General features: G+C 46.3%; 1 protein-coding gene across 1 annotated transcript; it reads right to left on the reverse strand.

The window, feature by feature from the left end:
• GORASP2 (golgi reassembly stacking protein 2) lies at positions 1–24,318 on the reverse strand. Its single transcript, XM_053359822.1, has 10 exons — positions 24,045–24,318; positions 13,405–13,485; positions 11,685–11,888; positions 9,934–10,020; positions 9,426–9,556; positions 7,607–7,739; positions 7,236–7,356; positions 6,620–6,697; positions 4,761–4,871; positions 1–1,125 (listed from the first exon to the last, which is right to left on the reverse strand). Exons 1-10 carry the CDS (start codon positions 24,105–24,107, stop codon positions 761–763), a joined length of 1,374 nt encoding a protein of 457 aa, XP_053215797.1. The 5' UTR covers positions 24,108–24,318; the 3' UTR covers positions 1–760.
• Between the last annotated feature and the right edge of the window lie 946 nt (positions 24,319–25,264).

Here is a 25,264-nt window from a genome sequence, read left to right on the forward strand (position 1 = left end):
TAAAATTCTCAGAATTTATTGCCATTATGTAAGCTCTCTCCATACAACTCTTTTTGTTTTTACAAAAGTGAAAGTTCCACCCCTCCTCCCTTTGAGCTATGTCCAATGTTAATGGGAGCATTTTCCTTCTCATTTCTTCAAAACGCCTTTCGACAGTGGGCTTTATAAAGCAAAGCAGCGGAGGTTAAGGGGTAAGGGCTGGCAGAAGCTCAACAGAAAGTCTGTGTACAGGCAGGTTTAAAATGATGCTGAATTGACAAGTCGCACTCTGTGACATTTTTAATATAAACAGCTTTAGTTCGAAGGACTTTATAGAGCTAAAATGTACAACCTGGACAAAAGACCTCTGTCCTCTCACAATTCTTGCAAAGTACAAGAATAATGGTTCTCAAATGCCACAAGCATGAACTGCTTCTTCCTTTTTACAGAAGCAAAACTTGGAGGCAGGGGGGAGAAGCAAGGAGGCCTACAGAATTCAGATTAGATTTTTTAAAAAATACCTCAATTTTTGGCAGTTGAGGTCTGCATATTCTTCTACCTTGATATTTTTTTGTTTTTGTTTTAAATATAAGCACTTCCTTCCCGTCTCCCCAGCCCCACACCAAGCTCCCTGTAAAAACCCCAGACCCTTAGTATATTTACAGGAAACCTAACTGCAAAATACAAACTAGCATGAAATTAGTGGTAGTTTGCATTTCTTTTAATATTTATCCCACAGCTGAATAAATACACCAAGCCTGATCCAACTAAACATCTGAAGTTATGATGATTCAGAAGCAGCTGCCTCTGTCGCCAAGGATGCTGGTTTTTCGTTGAATGTGGATGACCCATCCCCTCGGTCTTCAGGAGTGGACGCCATGGCAGCAGGAGCGCTGAGAGGAGGAGTGGTAGTAGCCATTGTCGTTGCAGTAATAAGAGGAGGAGGAGTATCCAGGATAAATGTGGAGATTTGTTCCACGCCTACTGTAGTGCCCGGATTAACAGGTAAGCTCCCTATCTGAGGAGCGGAGGATAGTAGATCTGCAGGCCGGGTAGACACCTCAGTCACCATTGGAAACTGCGCGAGAAATTCTGGTGAGATTCCAGAAAGGTTTAGGGAAGGCAAGGAAGGAAGCGGTGGCAAACCTAAGAATGTGGAAAGGCAAAAAACAGATGACAAACACACATTTTACACTAGGGTATTATATGCATATGCATTTCCTCCCTTAGCTTATGAAACAGATACAGTGGTACCTCAGGTTACAGACTCCGCTAACCCAGAAATAGTACCTCAGGTTAAGAACTCTGCTTCAGGATGAGAACAGAAATCGTGCGCTGGTGGCAGCGGGAGGCCCCATTAGCTAAAGTGGTACCTCAGGTTAAGAATAGTTTCAGGTTAAGAACGGACCTCCAGAACAAATTAAGTATTTAACCCGAGGTACCACTGTACTTAATTCGTTCTGGAGGTCTGTTCTTAAGTACAGTGGTACCTCGGGTTAAGTACTTAATTTGTTCTGGAGGTCCGTTCTTAAGCTGAAACTGTTCTTAACCTGAGGTACCACTTTAGCTAATGGGGCCTCCTGCTGCTGCCGCGCCGCCCAAGCACGATTTCTGTTCTCATCCTGAAGCAAAGTTCTTAACCCGAGGTACTATTTCTGGGTTAGCGGAGTCTGTAACCTGAAGCATATGTAACCTGAGGTACCACTGTATTCTAAATGGCAGAACATATTTTAAATGAATATTGCATGCCGAGAGCATTCAAAGCACTTTACATGTTAGTAGTAATTAAGCCTGGGCAATGTAATTGACACATCGCCCAAGGCCGGTTTGGGAGCCAGAGTGTGATGGTGCCTTCACCGGGTGTGTGTGTGTGCTTGCCTGCAACTCCCACTGGGCGCTGGCAGCAGAGGGACGCGGTCGCGCCTGGTGGGAAGAATCAGCAGCATCAATCCTGGCCCCATGAGGCGCCATGGTGAAATTGCCGCTGCTCCCGCCGAGGCAGTTTCGCCCCAGCACCTCGCAGTTTGTTCCTCCCTCTGCTTTTCAACACTGTGATGTTGGGCTGGTGGTACATTGCAATGCTGAAAAGCTGACATTGCCCAGCCTAGTATTAATCCTTACAGCAATGTGGTATCATCCCCAATGTTGGAGATAGGTGGCGCATGGATGCCATGCACACAAGAAAAAACAGGCTTACCGTATTTTTCGTTCTATAGGGCGCACCGGCCCATAGGACGCACCTCGTTTTTTTGGGGGGGGGGAAATGAATAAAAAAAAATTATTCCCCCCCAGCCGCGGCTGCCGCCCCAAGCCTTGCGCACACTCGCCCGAAGCACAGAGAGCCCTCCGGAGGGCTCCCCGTGCTTCGGGCGACAGGCTGCTGCCCCAAGCCTCACGCGCTCGGCGGGACCTCCCGCCGGGCGCGCAAGGCTTGCGGACACTCGCCCAAAGCACCGGGAGCCCTCCGGAGGGCTCCCCGTGCTTCGGGCGGCAGGTTGCCGCGCCAAGCCTCGCGCGCTCAGCAGGACCTCCCGCCGGGCGCGCAAGGCTTGCGGACACTCGCTGGGGCTGCAGGCTGCTGCCCGCAAGCCTTGTGAGCCCGCGGGAACTCCCGCCAGGCTTGCAAGGCTTGCGGATAGCTTCCTGAAGCCTGGAGAGCGAGAGGGGTCGGTGCGCACCGATGCCTCTCGCTCTCCAGGCTTCAGCGAAAGCCTGCATTCGCACCATAGGACGCACACACATTTGCCCTTCATTTTTGGAGGGGAAAAAGTGCGTCCTATGGTGCGAAAAATACGGTAATTGAGGCGACCTGCCAATGTGAAATTTTGGGGCGGGGTTCTTTTGCTTCACAGCTTGGTCCCCTAGCCCTTTTACTGAACTAGACAGCTACCATCCTATACAGAGATGGTCATGTCTCTTAACCCCATGCTGCATAAACTGTAGTCAAAATCTGCCATCGTATGGAAGAGCAGCTCCCCCCCCCCCCCGCACACAGATACTTTGTGTGAGAAGGCTTCAACTTTACGCCAAAGACATTCCTATACAGATTTCACATTCCCTTTTGCGGCTCATGTGGTGCAAGTGAACAAACGACCATTAGCCCTCATAAGTAGAGTAACGTGCAAACAGTTTATCATGCCATGTTCACAACTCTCCTTTTCAAACAATGACTAGAAAGCAAGACTGACTCTTTTTTTCCTGCTTCAGCACAATACAGAGTGCACAGGTCATACTCTATTTCCAGTAAATGTGGCCTAACTGGTTATGATTCACAATACACAAGAGTGTCACACCTAGTCCAGTTCTAGAAATATTTTTTTAAAAAACCTGTATGGTTGTTTTCTATCATTCCCCAGCCAGGCACCCCCAAACTCAGCCCTCCAGATGTTTTGGGACTGCAATTCCCACCATCCCTGACCACGTTAGCTAAGGATGATGGGAGTTGTAGTCCCAAAACAGCTGGAGGGCCAAGTTTCGGGGTGCCTGCTATATGTCAACAGAAACTGTATTCAACTAAACATCAGTTTCTATTCTTTAAAATATGCTTCCTGAATATGTTAGCCTTTTAATCAGTGCAATTCTTGCCTTCAATATTACGCTTGTTGCACAGGGTGAGAATAGTGACTTTTGATCTTTCCTAGAGTCCAAACCCAACCCAAGTGGTCAATATTAACATTCACAAACATGTAAAGTCTGTATGCACTTTTTTGCTCCAGCTTTTTCCCCTCTCCCAAGCCGCCATTTCAGAGCACTGCTATGTTCAGGGCTATGAATACTCTGTACACAAGGAAAGAAATCAAACAGCGATTTTAACCATTTTTCATTAATAGGTCCAGTTTTGCTAGAGGGCGATGTGGTGTCCAACCCACTGGTTGCTTCTTTTTTTAGCAACCCTGCTGTCTTTCTGTGATTTTGGCAGGCATTGCCTGCACACTTTCAAACATAGGTACTAGAAGCTTGAACTTTGTTTTAGAAAGGAAGTCTGAGGTTTTCAGGAAGCTGAACTCTGCACCTCATGCTGCATAAACTGTAGTCAGGACCGTCTCTCCTGGTATGCCCCGCAGAGGAATAATCATAGTTTAGAGGTCCTGGGCCCTAAGAAGTCAGATTATCCTCCAGCAGGGCCAGGGCCTTCTCAGTGATGGCTCTGACCTGGTGGAATGCTCTGTCCCATGAGACTAGGGCCCTGCAGGATTTAACTTCCTTCCGCAGGGCCTGTAAGACAGAGCTATTCCGCCTGGCTTTCAATTTGAACTTAGCCCTTTTTTATTCCCTTCCCTTCCCTCCCCCTCCCCTTTTTATGAAGATTACCTGCTCTGGGATCCCACAGCTAATTCTCCCCTGGTCTCCTCGCTGGCCCAAATAGGACTAATTTAGCCAGCTAGCCCTGGTGATCATCGAATGTTTATTGGATGGATTTCCCCCCTAAATTGATTTTTGAATTCTGAATTTATTGTTATTCACATTTTATACTGTATTTTACGCTGTTTTTTGTTGCATCAATTAAGTGTTTTAAATTTGCTGTTAGCTTCCCTGAGCCCGGTTTTCTGAACCAGGAAGGGCGGGGTATAAATAAAAATTTATTATTATGACTGTATTTATTATCCTGCTTTTTCTGAACTCTTTGCAGAACGGTGGACTGTCTTCATATCAAATGTCACGACACTATGCTCACTGCACTTCAGGCTGTGCGGTGGTGAGCTGAAAGCACTGTATAACTGTACCGTAATTGTTAAGATTTGCTTTATCAAAAGCCAATAAACGAGTCTGCAGAAACTTACCAGGATGTCCTATGTCTGCTAATCCAGGACCAGGAATTAAGTGTGGGGCAGGTAAGTTAAGGTTTGGGATATTACCCAGGTTGGGAAGTCCAGTGGGTAATGGCATCAGTCCTAAAAATGAATGGGGAAGGAGAAAGGGAAATGAGAAACCAGGTACAGTATGGCCATTAAGATTTCAAAAGCTTGACAAATCAGATTCAAGGCAGAGCAAAAACCCAAACTTTACGAGACTGAATTTACGTGTCCAAAAGTCACTGGGTCAAAGGAAGCATGTTCAGTGAATACATTCTCAACTGGATCAGGAACCACGTGGATCAGATGGTAAAAATTTAGCTCAACAACGATGGCTGCTTCAAGGGATGAGTGTTTCTTTGAGGGGCTATACTAAGACCTCCCCCACTGGTTCTTGCGAACAGGCAATTGGTGCTGTCGGAGTTGACAACCTCAACTATCTGATGGAGATGTGGTGCTGCAGATGCACATAAAAAGCCAAAGTGTATCTGTGCATCAGCTTAACAAGCAGTGTGCAAATGTGTCTACCATGGAAACAGCTGCATTCTGGCAATTTTTTTTTGCTGGATGACGTCTGTGTGAATGTTATACATACTGTTGTAACTCATGTCAGGAAGGTACCGTATTTTTTGCTCTATAAGACTCACTTTTCCCCTCCTGAAAAGTAAGGGGAAATGTGTGTGCGTCTTATGGAGCGAATGCAGGCTGCACAGCTATCCCAGAAGCCAGAACAGCAAGATGGATTGCTGTTTTCACTGCGCAGTGATCCCTCTTGCTGTTCTGGCTTCTGAGATTCAGAATATTTTTTTTCTTGTTTTCCTCCTCCAAAAAATTTGTGTGTCTTGTGGTCTGGTGCGTCTTATAGAGCGAAAAATACGGTAGTTTCCTTTGTGGCTGTTGGAAAATTATGTGCGTAGGCCAACAAACTAAATCAAGGGTTAACGGTGTACAAGCCACACAGTTTTGACTCCCAACTAAAGCTTGATGGATGGCAATGTGGTCCTGGCCTTCTCCGTAGCAACATCTCCCCTCGTGCAATTCCCTGTATTTTAGAGTTTTTAAACAACAGATTTTATCTTTTTATGAATTCAAAAATTTAAACACATTGCAGGAGCACCAGGAACATTTCATTCAAAAGCCAGTTAAGTGTTCTTACAAGCCTCGCTTCTCTGCAGACCCGTGTAAGACAGCAACTTTTAATTGGGCCTAAATGGTGGAGCAGCTAAAGCTTTTCCTCATCAGTTGGTAGTGCCACTATCAAGTGGTGTGACTGTGCTTAAGGGTCTTCGTATTTTTACGGTTATTCTGGTTCTGGCATGTTGGTGAATATCAAATGAAAATATTTATTTTCCTATTTCTGAAAATCAAATCAAATATTACCATATTTATTAAAAACAGGCTCTTATTAAAATTAAATTTTTGCATTTCCCAGCACCTCAAAAAGGTGCCTATAATGCGGCAATATGCAAATGTACATACATTTAATTAAAATCATATATTGGGTTACTGCTCTGATTTTTTTGAAATATTGTGTGCATCACCGACATTAAATTAGAATCAGTATACCTCTAGCCCATGGATGTGAAAACCTGTACATTTAAAACTACAATTGTAGAGGGAAGGAGATAATCTCAAATTTAACAACCTATATTTGCCAGTTAGAGCACTGGCAGAATTAGTGACTGCAATACACTTGCGGTTTGAAGTTCTAGCACAGCTTCTGCCTACCTGCAGTGGACAATTTCCATCAGGTTGGAGAAGGTTGTATTAATGCATCGAACAAGGAAAACCCCACACACTTGTGCCTCGTGAAAAGATTGCTTCATTTTCATTGTGTTACCACTTACCTGGCAAAGTTACTGCCGGGTTAACTGGAGGAAGAGTCTGACCTGACTGGGGAGGCAATAATGGTACTGTAGGAACACCTAAAGGGAAAAAAAAGGCCAACTTTCATTTCAGATGCCATCTAGATTATACCAGACAAAACTATTTGTCTATCCAGTCTAGCATCATCTGCTTCAGAACTCTCAGGGGTTACAAGCAGAGGACTTTCCTATCACCTACATCAGGCATAGGCAAACTCTGGCCCTCCAGATGTTTGGGACTACAATTCCCATCATCCCTAGCTAACAGGACTAGTGGTCAGGGATGATGGGAATTGTAGTCCCAAATATCTGGAGGGCCAGAGTTTGCCTATGCCTGACCTACATGATTTCTGCACATTGCTCCCTGTTCTTTCACTGAATTCCACCTCTGGGAATCAGGATCCCACCTTTCGTGAAGAACGGTTCCATTCCGCAGCCCCAGGAATGTCCCACTTTGCAATGTCTTGGCACAAAGGTTCGCGAGGCCTTGGGTTGTTGCTTTTTACCCCACGGATCTTGAGTATTTGGAACAATAAACTAAGCTCATCTCTGCTTGCTCTTTCATTCGGAAATATCCTAATGACATAAAAAGACAAACCTGTATTGAGCACGTTAGGGACGGCAGGAGTCGAGCTAATGGAAAGCCCAGCCAGAGCCTGTTCGGTTCCTGTGGTTCCAGGTGGTAATGAAGGTGGAGGGTTCACCGAAGACAGCTGAACCTTATTGAAAACGAACAAAAGACGCCATGTTGTAGAACTGCTGCTTTGGTGGGATTCCCAAGAGCATAAAACTCTCAGTAAGGATTCAGCTTCAAGAGAGCAATAGCAAATGTATATACTTGGAAAGGGACATGCAATTGCGTCTCTGCAGTATCACATTTTACACTGCTCCTGCAGGGATGGAAATCTGACACATCTGTTAAGGACTGGAGTGCAAGTTACAAAAATAAAATAAATCGATGCAACTCACTTCTGTAAAGCCATCTTTGAGTGGGGTAATAGGTGAACTAGACAACTGTCCTGGAAGAGAAATCTTCTTTCCCTCTTCAAAAGGGCGCGTTGGTATTCGATGCAAGTAACCATACCCAATGCCACAACCGAGGCTTTTAAAATAGAAACATATAAGGTATTAGAAAGTACAAAACAAGGTGTTTTATCCTGGGTCCTTTACCAAAGAGTTGCTGCTTTGGAAATATACATGGTGCTTTGTCAGTATTCAACTCTAAACAGATCTAGTTCATTTATGAAGCTAGTGCACGATGTATGTTTGCCACTGCAAGCCATAGCTAATTCAGTGGCTGCTGCTCCAAGCCAAGTTCTCAAAGAGACATATAAAAGACAAGATGGTAAAACAATACGAAAAACTGTTAACACTAAAAAGAATGACTAATGGCAACTGAATGTCTGGATGTAAAGCAGCTCTTGACCTGAGCTAGGAGCCAGATGAACAGCCTTCTATAGACAAGGCCTTCTCAGTGGTGACACCCCATCTCTTGCCATTGCTTGCCTAATCTCAAATGACATGGGGAATCTGAAGGAGGACCTCTGATGCAAATCTGTAATGCATGGGTAGCTTCTTGTGGAAGAAAGCAGTTACTGGGGTTCCCAAGCTATGTATTCAATGATTAACTGAGAGACAAGATTTTTGAAATGAAGCACATGCACACACCCATTACAGTGGTACCTCTAGTTACGAACTTAATTCGTTCTGGAGGTCCGTTCTTAACCTGAAACTGTTCTTAACTAGAGATGTGCTTTCGCTAATGGGGCCTCTTGCTGCCGCTGCACCGCCGGCACACAATTTCTGTTCTCATCCTGGGGCAAAGTTCTCAATTCGAGGTAACTCTTCCAGGTTAGCGGAGTTTGTAACCTGAAGCGTTTGTAACCTGAGGCGTTTGTAACTCGAGGTACCACTGTATATGAAATGCTGTTGTACAATTAAAAAGGGACCCCTGACCATTAGGTCCAGTCATGACCGACTCTGGGGTTGCAGCGCTCATCTCGCTTTATTGGCCAAGGGAGCCGGTGTACAGCTTCCGGGTCATGTGGTCAGCATGACTAAGCTGCTTCTGGTGAACCAGAGCAGTGCACGGAAACGGCGTTTACCTTCCTGCTGGAGAGGTACCTATTTATCTACTTGCACTTTGACATGCTTTCCAGCTGCTAGGTTGGCAGGAGCAGGGACCGAGCTCACCCCATCACGGGAATTCGAACCGCAGACCTTCTGGTCGGCAAGTCCTAGGCTCTGTGGTTTAACCCACAGTGCCACCTACGTCCCGTTGTACAATTAAAAGAGTTATAAACCGCTCTCCCATTTCGTCTCCGTTTGGCTCAATATACAATCCCCTTTCCAAGTTAGATATCCCAGAGTATCCCGATACCACAAGCGATTGCCAAGCTATCTGTTAACCCAATATGCTGGGGGGGGAAATTCCTATTATTACATTATCTTCAATGTACATGAAATATGTGTTAATAAGTGTTTAATAAATGGAAGGGTGTGGGTATCCCCTCAATCACTCATGTTTCTATACATTAATCCAGGGAGAAATTCTGGAGCATATGAGAAATTTTGCTATACAGCAGATTCGTGCACCTGCTCTTTCCTCCCACAATTGTCATGGCACACCTTGGTCTATATACAGACAGCTGTGGGCAAAAGGTGTTGGGAGCCTCAGCGCTCTGCCACCGCAAGGAAAGGACAGAACTGCATACCTATGCAACAAGTGTTCACTTAACGTGGAAACAATCCAGAAGCTTAATATTATTTTTCTATTAAGTCAGCTTACCTTCCTTCTCCACCCCAGGCCGAGTTAGGGGTAATGACCACTTCCCGACAATTATCAGTGTCTGTGTTGTATACGTAAAGTTTTAATGGTTTGCCTTCGTGAGTTTCGATAAGGGAGAATAAATCCTCGGACTGGAAGGAGAGGAAAAAACTGGTTATTTTTCTTTGACATAAGCTAGTGCCCTCAATATCTTAGGTCTACTACGGCCCTTCTAAACCCACTAAGCAATGCTCTAGATTCCGATGTTGAGAACTGAGTCTGCCATTTATGCGGAAATAGAGACTGGAATGCTGCAAAGCTGCAAAATGAATCTCCTCGGGAGTTAGTGCTAGCTCCACACAATTGCAGTGAAAGAGCAAATTTATTAATTCCCAAGTTATTTATGTCTGCTCAAAGGGAAAGATCTGCACTGCAGGACACAAGGCAATGCTGAAACCATTCTCAGAACGACTTTCGAGTTAAAAATAGCCCCCGCCCTGGTTCTTTAATAAATGAAATATGTACTTACCTCATTCATGACAGTATCTGCACCAATGATGTAGTCACTATGAGGTCTGAGACCTGCAAGAGCAGCAGGCGAGTTGGATTCAACTTCCTGGTTTCAAGACATAAAATTGAGAGAAGCAGTAGAAGTTAAAAGTAAAGTCGGAAAAGTTACAGGAGGCACCACCAATCTTTGGTTAAAAAACAAGCAAACCGAAACTTCAGACCGATTATGTGGGGTTTTTTGGGGTGTGGGGTCCTCCCTTCTCCCTTTTCCACTCAAACTCCCTGGGCAACCTCTGGCTCACAAGTTAATGGTGCCCTTCAGTTCATGCAAAGGTGGGGGGGAAAACCCCTCGGTTTGAAATGTATTTTACTAAAAATGCATCCTAGACCTGCTCTGGGCACTGATCTGTTGCCATTGCTTGCCCAGTTATCCAACAAGATTTACTACACTGTCCTTAGCAGTAACGAGAAAAATGGGCACATGCAGGGTATAAAAAGCTGCCCCAATATACAGAACCGTGACAGCAACTGAAAGCCGTATGCACATAGACCTCTGCATGTGGAACCACCACATGGGCAGCACACTCCATTTGCTGAAATGATGTACAGTGGTACCTCGGGTTAAGTGCTTAATTTGTTCCGGAGGTCCGTTCTTAACCTGAAACTGTTCTTAACCTGAAGACCACTTTAGTTAATGGTGCCTCCTGCTGCCGCCGCGCCGCCACAGCACGATTTCTGTTCTCATCCTGAAGCAAAGTTCTTAACCTGAAGCACTATTTCTGGGTTAGCGGAGTCTGTAACCTGAAGCGTATGTAACCCGAGGTACCACTGTATTGTTATTGGTTGCTTGCACACAGTCTTTGCCCACAAGAACTGCACATGGAAACCTCATTTCAGCTCAGATACAGTCTGCTTGACCTGGATGTGCATTAAACCAAAGGATGAAAATCCTACTGCCTTTGACGACCAATAATTTCACTCAGTGAAGAAATAATTCAAGGAAATGGGCCTAATTTAGAGAAAGCTGTTGCATGACACTCCAACTTCCTCTAGGACTTGTGCAAACTCCCTCTGGACTGCTCCAACAGCAATCCTAAAGGTAAAGGTAAAGGGCCAGTCTTGACAGACTCTGGGGTTGTGCGCCCATCTCACTTAAGAGGCCAGGGCCAGCGCTGTCCGGAGACACTTCCGGGTCACGTGGCCAGCGTGACAAAGCTGCATCTGGCGAGCCAGCGCAGCACATGGAAACGCCGTTTACCTTCCCGCTGGTAAGCGGTCCCTATTTATCTACTTGCACCCGGGGGTGCTTTCCAACTGCTAGGTTGGCAGGCGCTGGGACCGAGCAGCGGGAGCGCACCCCGCCGCGGGGATTCGAACCGCCGACCTTTCGATCGGCAAGCCCTAGGCGCTGAGGCTTTTACCCACAGCGCCACCCGCGTCCCTAACAGCAATCCTACTCGCTATTAAAAACGTGTAAATCCTGTTAGAACTAGAAGCATCTGTGCATCCAGATTTGCAGGGAATTATGTTTGCAAGCAAAGCAAGCGCTCTGCTACTCAGCCACAGAGAGAGCATGGTTCAGTAGTAAAGCACACACATCCTTTTACATGCCAAGGGTCACGGGTTCAAACCCTGGTCTCTCCAGGTAGGACCGGGAGAGGCTCCCTGCAGAGCTGCTACCAGCAGTCAATATTGAGCCAAGAATGTCCTCTTGCCTGACTTTCTCTATGGCAGCATGATGTAGAAAAGCCTCTACCTGCTTCTACTTACCAGCACATGCCACACATTCTCGTTGGCCCCGTCAAAGCTGCAGAAACGAATGCTGACTCCCAGTAGGCCTTGTCCACCCCAGAGGTTGCTGGGAGTTACCGATGTCTCTCTGAGCTCCAGGGTTTTGCTGCTGTATACTAACATCTTCACGGGCTTCTCCACATTCGCTTTCAACAGATCCTTGAGCGTGTCATTGTCTTTGTTCTAGGAAAGGCATATAGGTACCGTTTTCAAAGTTCCTTTGCAATTACATTCTTCGCTGTAGCGGCATATAAGCACTTCAAAGTTTCAGATTGGGAAATTATAGAGAGAAAAAATTATTTTTTAAAAACACATTTGGCTACTGGAATCCTTGCTCATGACAGCAATGTGGAGTCTAGCTCAATGCCATGAACAATGATGGGACATCTGCGCAACCGGGGAACTCTGTGGCACGGCAAGAAGCAAGGCTTGGAGCCACAAGCATGTCACGTACCCCACCCCAAGTTCCCAGCGCATAAGGTTCTAGTGGCAGAAGTATTAAGTTCCTGCATTTTAAGAACTCAGTCCTCTAATTAAAAGGCTTCTTCTAGGACTGCGACCAGTCCCCTTAATGTTTTGTCAATTCAAATTCTCAAGTTCATGCTCTGAGCTTGAATGAGGCAGATCGCCACAAAAGTTGTACTCTGGCGACAAAAATATTGGGTTGGATCTAGACTAAATTAGATGAAGTCCCATTGGCTTTGAAAGGACAAGCCATGACTCAAGCTGCCATGATTTCAAAGGGATTTAAGTGCAGCTAAGTGTGGAGCCAATCAATTCTCTCAGTTTTGAAGACAGCTATTATTGGATTTGTATGCTTTGTTATGCTTTACATTAAAGACATAATACAATATGTACAAAGAAGTCCTATTTGAATATTTGGTGCCATTCAAAAAATACCTGACTTAACATTCCTGGAAGGGGGACGAAGTGGTAATACTGGTAATGTTGCAAAGTAAGTAAGATATCACAAGTTCATCGTCCATATCTGTTGCACCTGCACAAATTCTTCGCTGCTAATTATTCCCAATATCCTTCATTTCAGCTTCCCTGCTGCTTCCTGCAACTTTCACTGGTATAGTGAAAATGAAACTGGGATACTTCAGTTCTGCTTGTCTCTTCCTCTCCAGAAGGCATAGGGAAAAAATCCAGACAGAACCACTGTCTTTCAATCAGACACCCCAACTTTGTTCTAATACAGGCTTCCTCAAACTCGGCCCTCCAGATGTTTTGAGACTACAATTCCCATCATCCCTGACCACTGGGTCCTGGGAGCTAGGGATCATGCGAGTTGTAGATCAAAAACATCTGGAGGGCCGAGTTTGAGAAAGCCTGTTCTAATATAATCATAAGAAAGGTTCCAGGGCAGGAGCATAGGAACCAAAAATATCTTCTTTCATCAATGACCCATTGTTATGGATTTGTGTCTGGAGTGATGCGCTTCTGTTGGCTACTCCAATTCGAAAGCCATAGAGAGCCTAAAATAGCTAACATAATTTGAACCTCACTCAAAAATACTTTTAAGGTGGATCACGGCCTTCTTTTTTTATTGCGAGGAGCTCTCCCTGGGCTAAATCCAGCAAAAAACATAAAATATATATTATCAGGTTGTAAAGTTAAGAGAATTGATTTCTGGTTCTCAGATATGCACCCTACAAGCCTAAAACCCATGGGAACTTTACTTCAGGAATTAACTTACCAGTCTTGAACCATTAATTGAAACGATGAAATCAAAGAATGGCTCCAGTCCAGCTCTATGTCCTGGTGAATTTTCTTGCACCTGCAAAAACAAACATTACAAGAAAAATTAGGAAGACAATTCAATGGGTTTGAGAGCCAGTGGAAAAAGCCTGAAATTTCCAGCCAGGGAACCCATAAGACAGTCATTAGATCACTGGAAAAACCACCAGTAAGGTTACTACAAATGTAAATGTCCACCACTCTTCATGTCAAACTCTTTTTCCCAGGCATCCACTATTAAAGGATACTTCACCTCAACAGAGGAGGCAGCAAGAAATCCAACCTCTATTGTTTGTTAGAAAGTATGGCTGACTACCAAGCCCGGCCAAAATGTACGGTTCCCTATTCTCAAGCCACCAATGTCACAGCGACCTTCGTAAATCCAGAATTGGAGATGGCTGCTCAAGGATATTGGCAGCCTTTGAAAACCAGCTCTAATTAACTTTTAAAGAAACATGGACTGTTCTGTGCCTCTTCCATCATCAGGCCCTGACAAAAAGTTACAGTACTGTAAATTAAAGTAGTGCAAACAAAATACAGAAGGCTGTTGGTATTTTGTGTGCCACACTACAAACTGTAGAATCCATTACACCCCACGGAATCTTTTAAAAATAAAGAACAAGCTTCTCTCATCTGAATAGCTGTTCATAGCAAAGGAAGGCAATCTCAGGGAACTTCCTAGGATCAGGAAGTAGGAAAATTAAAAGCAAAGATGGACCCAAATAATTCATTTTGCCAACCCCCAGTGTATGCAGGAATGACAGGACAAGGCTGGCTTGCATGTTAAATCTATTCTAGGTAGATTATTTTTAAATCTCACAATTCAGTGAAGCAGCTAAAGGGACATGACTAGCAAAATACTGACCTTAATTAGACTGAGCAAAGTGTTGCCCAGAGAACATTTTCAATTGAAAAACAAAGGGATCTAATAGGGATAGCAAAATGTTCCCAGAAAAATGGACAAAAGCTTACTTTCAAAGTGTTGGTGCTGACCTTTAAAGCCCTAAACAGCCTCAGACCAGTATACCTGAAGGAGCATCTCCACCCTCATTGTTCAGCCCGGACACTGAGGTCCAGCTCTGAGGGCCTTCTGGCGGTTCCCTCCCTGCGAGAAGCCAAGTTACAGGGAACCAGGCAGAAGGCCTTCTCGGTGGTGGCCCTGTGGAACACCCTCCCATCAGATGTCAAGGAAAAAAACAACTATCTGACATTTAGAAGACATCTGAACCTAGTTAGGGAAGTTTTTATTGTTTGATCTTTTATCGCTTTTATTGTTATCATTAACATTCTGTTGGGAGCCACCCAGAGTGCTTAGGGAAACCCAGCCAGATGGGCAAGGTATAAATAACATCATATCATATTATTATTATTATTATTATTATTATTATTATTATTATTATTTCTTCGCTGGTTTACTTGCTATTACTCAAAAGTAGCTTCATTAATACTGGCTGCATGGTGACATCCCCCAACCACTGCTTGGGTTTTTGAAATTTCTCCAGCTATTTCTGACATACTTTCAAGCCTATCTTCACAACAAATTCTGTTAGAACTGACAAGCTGGTAAAGTGGATTTATTTACATATCTGTCTTAAAGATGTTTTCTTAAGAAACAGATCTATTAATTTCAATGCGACTGTGTGTTAGAGCTTTAGGGTTTTTAACTGCTATGCATCTAGAATGTGAGAATTTGGAGTTCAGTTCAAGCTACTCAAGTTACCACCTTCAAAAAGCTTTTAAAAGGAATTTTCCAGAACATCTATCAGCTGCAAACTGCTGAAGAGATATTTTTTTTTGTAGTGCAGAGGAAACTTAGTGTAATAAAATGTTTCAACAAAATATCTGCAGTAAAGGCAATTCTTCAGTTAGTACCATGAAAATTGATTGTCAGATTGGTTTAAAAATATATTAAAATATTATAGGATTCCAATGAACACTTTCAGAAACAATCTATTTTTTTCAGGAGAAAAGGCTTTGTAAGTGAATTGATCCAATGGTTACAAGAAAATAAATCACCTATACTGAGCAGTGATCTCCCGCCCCACCAGTACAGCTAGTCAATTGTTTTAGCTTATTTTATAGCCATTCCTTTCTAGACCAGTTGTAACAGAAGAGCTGATGAAAAAGCAAAAAAACAAACCAACACAAAAACTTGCATTAATGTCCTTCTTCTAAACCTCTTCAGCATAAAATCACTTTACATGCAAGAAACCTGAAGCCGTTATTTTTCCCTACCGTTAAGTAATATTGCAAAATCAATATAGAATATACACATCACTTTTTAACTACCACAAGCAGGTCTTCTGAGGACCTCTGGTTGCTTCACTGTTCCATTTGCAAAGTGCAGATATGCATATATTTCAATACGGTACAAGACTGTATATGCAGGAATTAAATATTGCATACAAGCTAAATATTCTGCAACCACTTCTTCCAGTTCCTCCCAAGTTTAACAAGTTTTATTCCTAGCTTGCCCTATAAAAACTTGTTCAGGCTTTGGTGGACCTCCAGAGAAAAGCATCAAAGGTAGAACATACACATGCTCTCTATGAAAATCAGCTCCTTCCTCAGCAGGAAGCTGGTACACATTTTGCAAGCATGGATGGAACAGCCTTCCAAACAGCTTACCCCAGTTATACCTATTTTAGATGTCTATGGGACAAAAAGTGGAAAATCACTCACTAAACAGGATGGGCAAAGAGTAAAAAGGTAAAGGACGCCTGACAGTTAAGTCCAGTCGTGAATGACTCTGGGGTTGCGGCGCTCATCTCACTTTACTGGCAGAGGGAGCTGATGTTTGTCCCCAGACAGTTTTTCCAGATCATGTGGCCAGCATGACTAAGCTGCTTCTGGCAAGCCAGAGCAGCGCATGGAAACGCCGTTTACCCTCCCGCCAGAGCGGTACCTATTTATCTACTTGCACTTTGACGTGCTTTCGAACTGCTAGGTTGGCAGGAGCTGGGACAGAGCAACGGGGACTCACCCAGTCGTGGGGATTCGAACCACTGACCTTCTGATCAGCAGGTCCTAGGCTCAGTGGTTTAGACCACAGCGCCACCCGCATCCTGGTACTCCTGGTTAATGCCATGACTGAGATTCCAGAGCAACTGAGCTGTGAGCTCAGTCTGATATGACAAGAGTAAGAACTGCTGAACTCCATCCATCTACTTTGCAGTAACATTGCAGTAACAGTGCCACTGCAAGAAATGAAGCCTCTCCAAAGAGCTGAGCTGGTGGTACCATATTACTCCATAACTTCACTCAGCAGCTTCACAAACATGAAACAGTAAAGGATGAGCCTCCCCTTTCTGTCCTGACCAAGTCTTATAGCTGATTCCCAGGCACTAACTGGAACCTCACTGCCAAGTGTGAACCTCACTTGTTTAAGCAGAAGCAAACATTGCCTTCCAGGTTCTACTGTGTTGTTAATGTTTCAGTCTATGAAACTTTGGTAATGTCTATTCAGTTACTGCCAATTTCTAAGCAAAAGCACTCCAGATCTGGAGCTGGAAAGCAGCAGTTGGGAGAAAGTCCAACTTCTTATTCTCAGGGAGATGCTGACAATGGAGAGCACAAGAGACATGGCGCCACCTCGCAGCTTTCCTGCAACACACCTCTTCGTACTGGTGTATGAGTGCTGCAACCCCATAGTTGCTTTTGACTGGACTTAACTGTTCAGGGGTCCTTTACCTTTTACCATATTGTAGAAATATGTACAACTAGCAGGGCTAAGAAGTTACTTCTGATAATTTCTGCGATAAAACACAAAATCAGATTTGGTGTCTTAAAGAAAACAAGTAATGTGTTCAAGAACACGTTCAATAATGTTCAGTAATGCATCAAGATTGCAAGCAAGAATTCACCTGATAAGTCCCCTCAGCGGAAGACTTGAACAAGAACTTTCGTTTGCGCAATGGGGTTCTCCCCTCCCAGTTCCCACTGGCTCGGCAGATTTATGGGTCTGGATAACCCTTGGAACAGTGTGCAGGGGTAGGAGAGTTGTGGCAAGCAAAAATGCTTGCACCAATGAATAGTGCAATACTGAATTCCTCCCCTTCTCTTTGCCGGAGGGAAAATAATTAAAGAATGCTATCATCCGGAACAAAATGTAATATTTTAACAACATATGTCCATATGAAAGAAATCAGATGAACATCAGAAGCACCTCCAACAGTATACTGTAACAATAACATTCTTCAAATTATTATGCATTATAAAGGATGAAATTAAATACAGAACTATAGCCATTACCGTCCGGCGTTAGGGCTAAAACAACACATTAAGATTACTTCTTGCTATCTCAAGGCGTCAGGGCAAATTATAAGAGACCCTTCTCACTTCATTCTAAGAAGGCGATGATATGCATTAGGTAGTAACCAAAGTGGCCTGCTCATATCTCAAGCAACGCTATGAACCTAGTCGTTCCCCATCCACTACACCACATTAGCTCACAAACACACTGTGAACACCTACACACGCTGGGACAAGAATCTTCTACAGAATCTAGGTATTACTCTTCTACAAAACAGAACTTTACTATGTGGCAAACTATTTTGGTGACTATCTACAGTACCATACAAGTCAGGCAAGAACATCTTGGTAGGGGAGATCACATCAGTAATTAAGAAGCAGCTTTCAAAATGTGACTCAATGAATGGTGAGCCATAATTTCTTTCGACAAAATGACAGGCCTTGAGATGCTGTAAACTGTCAAACAACTATCAAAGCAGGTAAACAGAAGCGCACATCCGAGTTGCTTGAATGCTTTATTTATGGTTTACTGATGCTGTTTTAAATGTTGTTTCTGCCTACATTTCAATAGTTACATTCCCTGTACCGCATATAGCTAACAAGGGACACGGATGGCACTGTGGTCTAAACACCTGAGCCTCTTGGGTCTGCTGATCGGCAGGCCAGCAGTTCAAATCTGCGGTACGGGGTGAGCTCCCGTGGCTCTGACCCAGCTTCTGCCAACCTAACAGTTCAAAAGCACACCAGTGCAAGTAGATAAATAGGTACCACTGCGGCAGGAAGATAAAAAGGGTTTCTGTGTGCTCTGGCTTTCGTCACAGTGTTCTGTTGCGCCAGAAGCAGTTTAATCATGCTGGCCACATGACCCGGAAAGCTGTCTGTGGACAAATGCTGGTTCCCTCAGCCTGAAAAGCAAGATGAGCACTGCACCCTATGGTCGCCTTTGACTAGATTTAACTGTCCAGGGGTCATTTACCTTTACCATATAGCTAACAGGGTTTCTTCAGGTGGAAAGTGATTATTCCAAATATAAAAATAAATGAGTTTCTGCAGCAGTGTGACATTCCTTTTCACACTTACAGCTTTTCTTCAATACTCAGGACAATACAGTATCAAAGAGTCATTGGTCATATTTGAGTGTGCTTTGAAGCACCAAGGGTAAAATGCTATGAATACAGCACACCAACATTGCTATATAAATTATATTCATGTGCTACCAATTAACTTTTTCTGGGAGAATTGCTTTTAAGTTAACTGGATTGTCCACAATCAACAATGTGATTATGGCTTACCTGGTCTGCATTGGACTAGAACAATGAAGTAGCAAGGATCTTACAAAAGATCCTTATCTCTCTTATACTTCCTCACACAGTGAAAAATGAGTAACAAGTTATTCATCTTGAGATGAAACACCTGATAAATGAGCTCTACAAAGAAGCTTCAATGGAGTGAAAGTTCTGATACTGAAATCAGCCACTATTTCCAACTTTCGTAGTTAGCTTGAAGATAATGAACTAAAAACTGGGCAATATATTTATCTTCAAATACACCATTATTTATGCAGGAAATAAAGCAAGATTTTCTATTATGAAAAAATGCAATTTTAGAAATATAAAGATGCAACTTCTCCATTATGCTCATGAAAAGAACACTCACGATGTTTACAGTGGAGAATTTGAGGTCTTCATATTAGTAAACAACTAAGAAAGGGAATTAACTTTTTAATCTTCAGTGATGAATATTCACTTTTATCACCTTAATGACTAACAAATCTATTATGGCATAAATGTCTGTGAACTATAGTCCACTTCATCAGATGCATTTTTTGAGTTACAGATATATATATATATATCTATACACACACAGTTTGGAGGGAATGTAAGCAATGATATCAGAACAAAATGTTATGCAGAAAGCACAGAGAGTGGTAATTACATTATTAACAGTGGCCACTGGTGAAGGTTAGTAACATAATTATCACCATTTGTACTTTCTGCATTTCACTTATTTCATACCAGTGTTTGCACACGCCTAAACATACCCCAAGCATATATATACACCTGAAACTCAGGATGACACTTTATGCAGCTAATGAAGTTGGCTGTAACCCAAAAATGCTTCTTATATCGTTTTTAAAAGTGTTAGTTGTTAAGGTGCCAAAATACCCTTTCTAGGGGTTCCCCCCCCCCCGCAAACTAATGGCTTCTCCACACTTCTGCTTGTCCTGTGCCTAGAAAGTATGGGTCCAAGAGATTTTGTGCTTGTCTCGTTCAGGTCCAAGCCACTGACAAACGTCAATCCCCCCAAAACCTATTGAGATTTGTTCTGATTCAGCAGTAAACAGCGGGTTTTTCCAAGGGACAAGTGTGAGGACGAATCCTACCAAGGCTATCCCTCTGGAAAATAGTAGCTTTTGACAATTCTACGAGATATTCTTTAGGGTTCAACACATCCCCAGTAGAAGGAAGGCAGATCACGCTGGACACTTCAGAAGTACCAAGGTCATAATTTTCCTTACAGGATCTCAAGACTACAGCACCAGACACCACCTTTTTCTGAGTACAGTGGTACCTCGGGTTACATATGCTTCAGGTTACAGACTCCGCTAAACCATAAATTTTACCTCGGGTTAAGAATTTTGCTTCAGGATGAGGACAGAAATCGTGCAGCAGCAGCGCAGCGGCAGCGGGAGGCCCCATTAGCTAAAATGGTGCTTCAGGTTAAGAACAGTTTCAGGTTAAGAATGGACTTCTGGAACGAATTAAGTACTTAACCCAAAGTACCACTGTATAATCACTGAACGACACCGTGAAGTTACTCAAGTGATGGAAATAAAGATACCCGACATGTAGACTATGCAGTAAAACAGAATGCATGAGTAGCACAATTAAAATAGGGACCAAGGCTAGAAGCAGAATATCAAAGGTGGGCTAGTTTGGGCGAAGAAAACTCTGGAAAAGTATATACCGTATTTTTCGCACGATTGGACGCACCGGACCATAGGACGCACGTAGTTTTCAGGGGGGGAAATCAAGGAAAAAATATGATTCCCCCCCCCCCAGCTCTGGGAGCAGTGGACAGGCTGCACGCAGCCTGTGCGCTACTCCAAGACCTTCTCCCTGCTTTTGCGGGAGGTGGCAGAATTCCCCCACCTCCCGCAAAAGCCCACAGGAGCCCCGCGTGACTCCTGCGGGCTTTTCGACCAGGAGGGAGAAGGGACTGAAACGGCCCGTCAGTCCCTTCTCCCTCCTTGGGGAAAAGCCCCCAAGAACCGCTCGCTCTTTAAAGGCTGTGCGGCTCCTGCGGGCTTTTCTAGGAGGTGGGGGAATTCCTAGAAAAGCCAGCAAAGCCGTGCAGCCCCTTTAAAGGGTGCACGGCTTTTGCCTGCTTTTGCGGGAGGTGGGGGAATTCCCCCATCTCCCGCAAAAGCCCGCAGGAGGGAGAAGGGACTGACTCGGCCAGTCAGTCCCTTCTCCCTCCTTGGGGAAAAGCCCCCAAGAGCCGCTCGCTCTTTAAAGGGTGCGCGGCTCCTGCGGGCTTTTCTAGGAGGTGGGGGAATTCCCCCACCTCCTAGAAAAGCCAGCAGAAGCCACGGAGCCCCTTTAAAGAGCGCCTGGCTTTTGCCTGCTTTTGCGGGAGGTGGGGGAATTCCCCCATCTCCCCCAAAAGCCCACAGGAGGGTTGGAGAGTAGCGGGAAGGCGTCGCACGCCTTCCCGCTGCCCCCCAATCTCTGGGGCTGGCGATGGGGGAAGCGCTTTTTTCCCCACCGCCAGCCTCGAAGCCGGGTTGGAGAGTAGCGGGAAGGCGTTGCGCGCCTTCCCGCTGCCCCCCATCCTCTGGGGCTGGCGATGGGGGAAGCGCTGCTTTCCCCACCGCCAGCCTCCAACCCGGGTTGGAGAGTAGCGGGAAGGCATCGCTGCCTTCCCGCTGCCCCCCAATCTCTGGGGCTGGCGATGGGGGAAGCGCTGCTTTCCCCACCGCCAGCCTCCAACCCGGGTTGGAGAGTAGCGGGAAGGCGTTGCGCGCCTTCCCGCTGCCCCCCAATCTCTGGGGCTGGCGATGGGGGAAGCGCTGCTTTCCCCACCGCCAGCCTCCAACCCGGGTTGGAGAGTAGCGGGAAGGCATCGCTGCCTTCCCGCTGCCCCCCAATCTCTGGGGCTGGCGATGGGGGAAGCGCTGCTTTCCCCACCGCCAGCCTCCAACCCGGGTTGGAGAGTAGCGGGAAGGCATCGCTGCCTTCCCGCTGCCCCCCAATCTCTGGGGCTGGCGATGGGGGAAGCGCTGCTTTCCCCACCGCCAGCCTCAAACCCGGGTTGGAGAGTAGCGGGAAGGCATCGCTGCCTTCCCGCTGCCCCCCAATCTCTGGGGCTGGCGATGGGGGAAGCGCTGCTTTCCCCACCGCCAGCCTCCAACCCGGGTTGGAGAGTAGCGGGAAGGCATCGCTGCCTTCCCGCTGCCCCCCAATCTCTGGGGCTGGCGATGGGGGAAGCGCTGCTTTCCCCACCGCCAGCCTCAAACCCGGGTTGGAGAGTAGCGGGAAGGCGTCGCACGCCTTCCTGCTGCCCCCCATCCTCTGGGGCTGGCGATGGGGGAAGCGCTGCTTTCCCCACCGCCAGCCTCGAAGCCGGGTTGGAGAGTAGCGGGAAGGCGTTGCGCGCCTTCCTGCTGCCCCCCATCCTCTGGGGCTGGCGATGGGGGAAGCGCTGCTTTCCCCACCGCCAGCCTCAAAGAGCAGACTCTCCTGGCTTCAGCGGAAGCAACGCAAAGCCTCCGGAGCGCAGGCTTCGGAGGCTTTGCCTTGCTATCGCTGAAGCCAGGGAGCCTGCATTCGCTCCATAGGACGCACACACATTTCCCCTTCATTTTTGGAGGGGAAAAAGTGCGTCCTATAGAGCGAAAAATACGGTAAATAGAAATGGTGTGGGGGATAGCATGCCATTACACTCCCAATCCAAAATGAACTCAACAAGCAGCGCGACCTGCTTCTGAAAAAGGCTATATTGGAGCAGACCAGTGGTCACTGCTCAAAGTGACTGTGCCCCAATAGTTACAGAGGTGCAGAACGCTGGCAGGAGATTCTCCCCAAGAGAATCATCAATGTAACTGATAAAATCATGCTTGCAAGTTCTTTACCCATGTGGTTCCCTCAAAGCGCCAATGTGGGGTAGCATGCACAGAGTGTCCAACTAAGGCCTGGAAGACCAGGGTTCAAAACCTCTCCTCTGCCATGAAGCTCACAGGAGAGACCTCAGTGGGCCAGTCCTCTATCTCTCTGCCTTAGCCAACCTCGCAGGGTTGTTGTGAGAAGAAACCGAGGGAAGGAGGCATAGCTGTCAACTTTTCCCTTTTCTTGCGAGGAATCCTATTCGTAATAAGGGAATGTCCCTTAAAAAAAGGGGAAAGTTGACAGCTATGGAGGGAGGCAGGGAGAGAACCACTTACCAGCTTCTTAGGACTGAAGGTGTAATACAGTGGTACCTCGGGTTAAGAACTTAATTCATTCCGGAGGTCCGTTCTTAACCTGAAACTGTTCTTAACCTGAAGCACCACTTTAGCTAATGGGGCCTGTCGCCGCCACCGTGCTGCCAGAGCATGATTTCTATTCTCATCCTGAAGCAAAGTTCTTAACCCGAGGTACTATTTCTGGGTTAGCGGAGACTGTAACCTGAAGCGTCTGTAACGTGGAGCGTAACCCGAGGTACCACTGTAAACACAGCAACAGCGACGTTTCAACCCACTCAAACCCCCTTCTCTCCCCAGCAGCACGTACTCGACCACGCAGCCCAACCAAATAATAATAATAATAATAATAATAATAATTTTTTATTGATACCCCGCCCTCCCCAGCCAAGACTGGGTGGCCCTCTCTTCCAAGTTTAAAGGAGGGCAGCTCCCCCCCCGCAAGAAAACCCACACCCTGTTCTGGAAAGGTAAAGTGGAGAAACCATCAGCTTTGCAGAGGGCCGGGCTGGTGCGGCGGTGGCGGGAAAGCCATATTTGTTCCTCTGTGTGTCTAACCCTGGAGGGCACAAGGAGACGATCGGCTGTGGTGGCCACGATTCCTGCACTGTAGAGGCGGTGGGGGGTGGACTAGATGACCCTCTGATCCCCCTTCCCCAACTCTTACGAGTCTGTCCTATTATATCCTCCTCTGTCGCCCCGTTCCCAGCCAGCCAGCCAGGCCGAAGCCCACCCCACCCCCCAGTGTCTTCCTCTTGCGCGCATTCCCACGTACACGCCTCCCCCGCCCGCGCGCATTCCCACGTACACGCCTCCCCCGCCCGCGCGCATTCCCACGTACACGCCTTTTCTCCCCCCCCCCTTGCACGCCCAGCGCCTTCTCTTACTCGCAGGACGTGGTAGCCCTCGGTGCCCCCGCCGGGGATCTCCACGCTCTGAGAGGAGCCCATGGCTCAGGCCCGGAGGACGCTGAGGAAGCGGCGGCGGCGGCGGCTGGAGCGGGGAGGGGGCGGTTGTTCTCAGCACACACGCCCTCGCCCGGCTCCTCCTCCTCCTCCTCTTCGCCGCCACCGTCACAGTATTAAGGACGTGGCACTCCGTCGGGCCGGGGCCGCCGGGTGCGCAGTTGGCTGAGGGTGGGGGGAAGGAGAAAAAGGGCACACACAGAGAGGAGGCGCCGCTGCGGCCGCTCCTGCGACAGCGCCACCTGCTGGGCGCAAGCGCGCTCGCTCTCTCTCTCACACAGAGACACCTATGCACACCAGCAGGGCAGGAAGGAAGACGGCTCACCCGTCTCGGCTCCGCGGTTGCTTATGGGAAGTCAACCGGAAGAGGAATTAAATAAAAGGGGCCGTTTCTACGGATCCCCGCGAGGGACGCAATTCTCGACAGCTGCGACGTCGCTTCGCTCGCCGGAAGGGGGTTCTTACCGTAAAATGCCGTGGAGCGGCGCGGTTACCGTAGTTGCTGCTGCCTCCGCCGCTGTTGGCTGGGACTACTAATGGACCATAACTAGGATCGCTTCTTTTCGATTACTCCCGTGACTTTTGTTTGGGGCTTTGTATGTGGGATGATTATTATTATTATTTGGATTTTCAGATTTTCCATAACGGAACAAGGGACACGGATAAAGGGGTGGGGGGGGGGAGAAGGGAAGAAACGTTGGTTACCAAAGCAGGACAATGCACAACACCATTATTGGAAAATCAGGCAAAATTAAAACCAAGAATAGAAAAGGAGAAAAGGGGAGACGTGGTCAGATAGGCGCGGGAAGGCTCTGGCATGGACCATATTATGCAAATAGCTCCAGCCAGGGGTGCCAGACCCCAGAAAAGTAACTTTTTTATCCCCTGCAATAATAATTCCACTAAACACACACACACACACACACACACACGGCACCTAGGCAGTCCATTGTGGCAACCGTAACTAAGGTTTGGTGATTAGATTACCGTATTTTTTGCTCCATAAGACGCACTTTTTTCCTCCTAAAAAGTAAGGGGAAATGTCTGTGCGTCTTATGGAGTGAATGTGTGATCGATCGCTGGCTCCCTTTCCAGCCCATTGCCCAGGCCTCCATTTTTGAATGTTCTGCAGACAGAGGCCA

The sequence above is a fragment of the Podarcis raffonei genome, chromosome 1 (assembly GCF_027172205.1).
Source record: "Podarcis raffonei isolate rPodRaf1 chromosome 1, rPodRaf1.pri, whole genome shotgun sequence".
In the NCBI taxonomy this organism is placed as follows: Eukaryota; Metazoa; Chordata; class Lepidosauria; order Squamata; family Lacertidae; genus Podarcis; species Podarcis raffonei.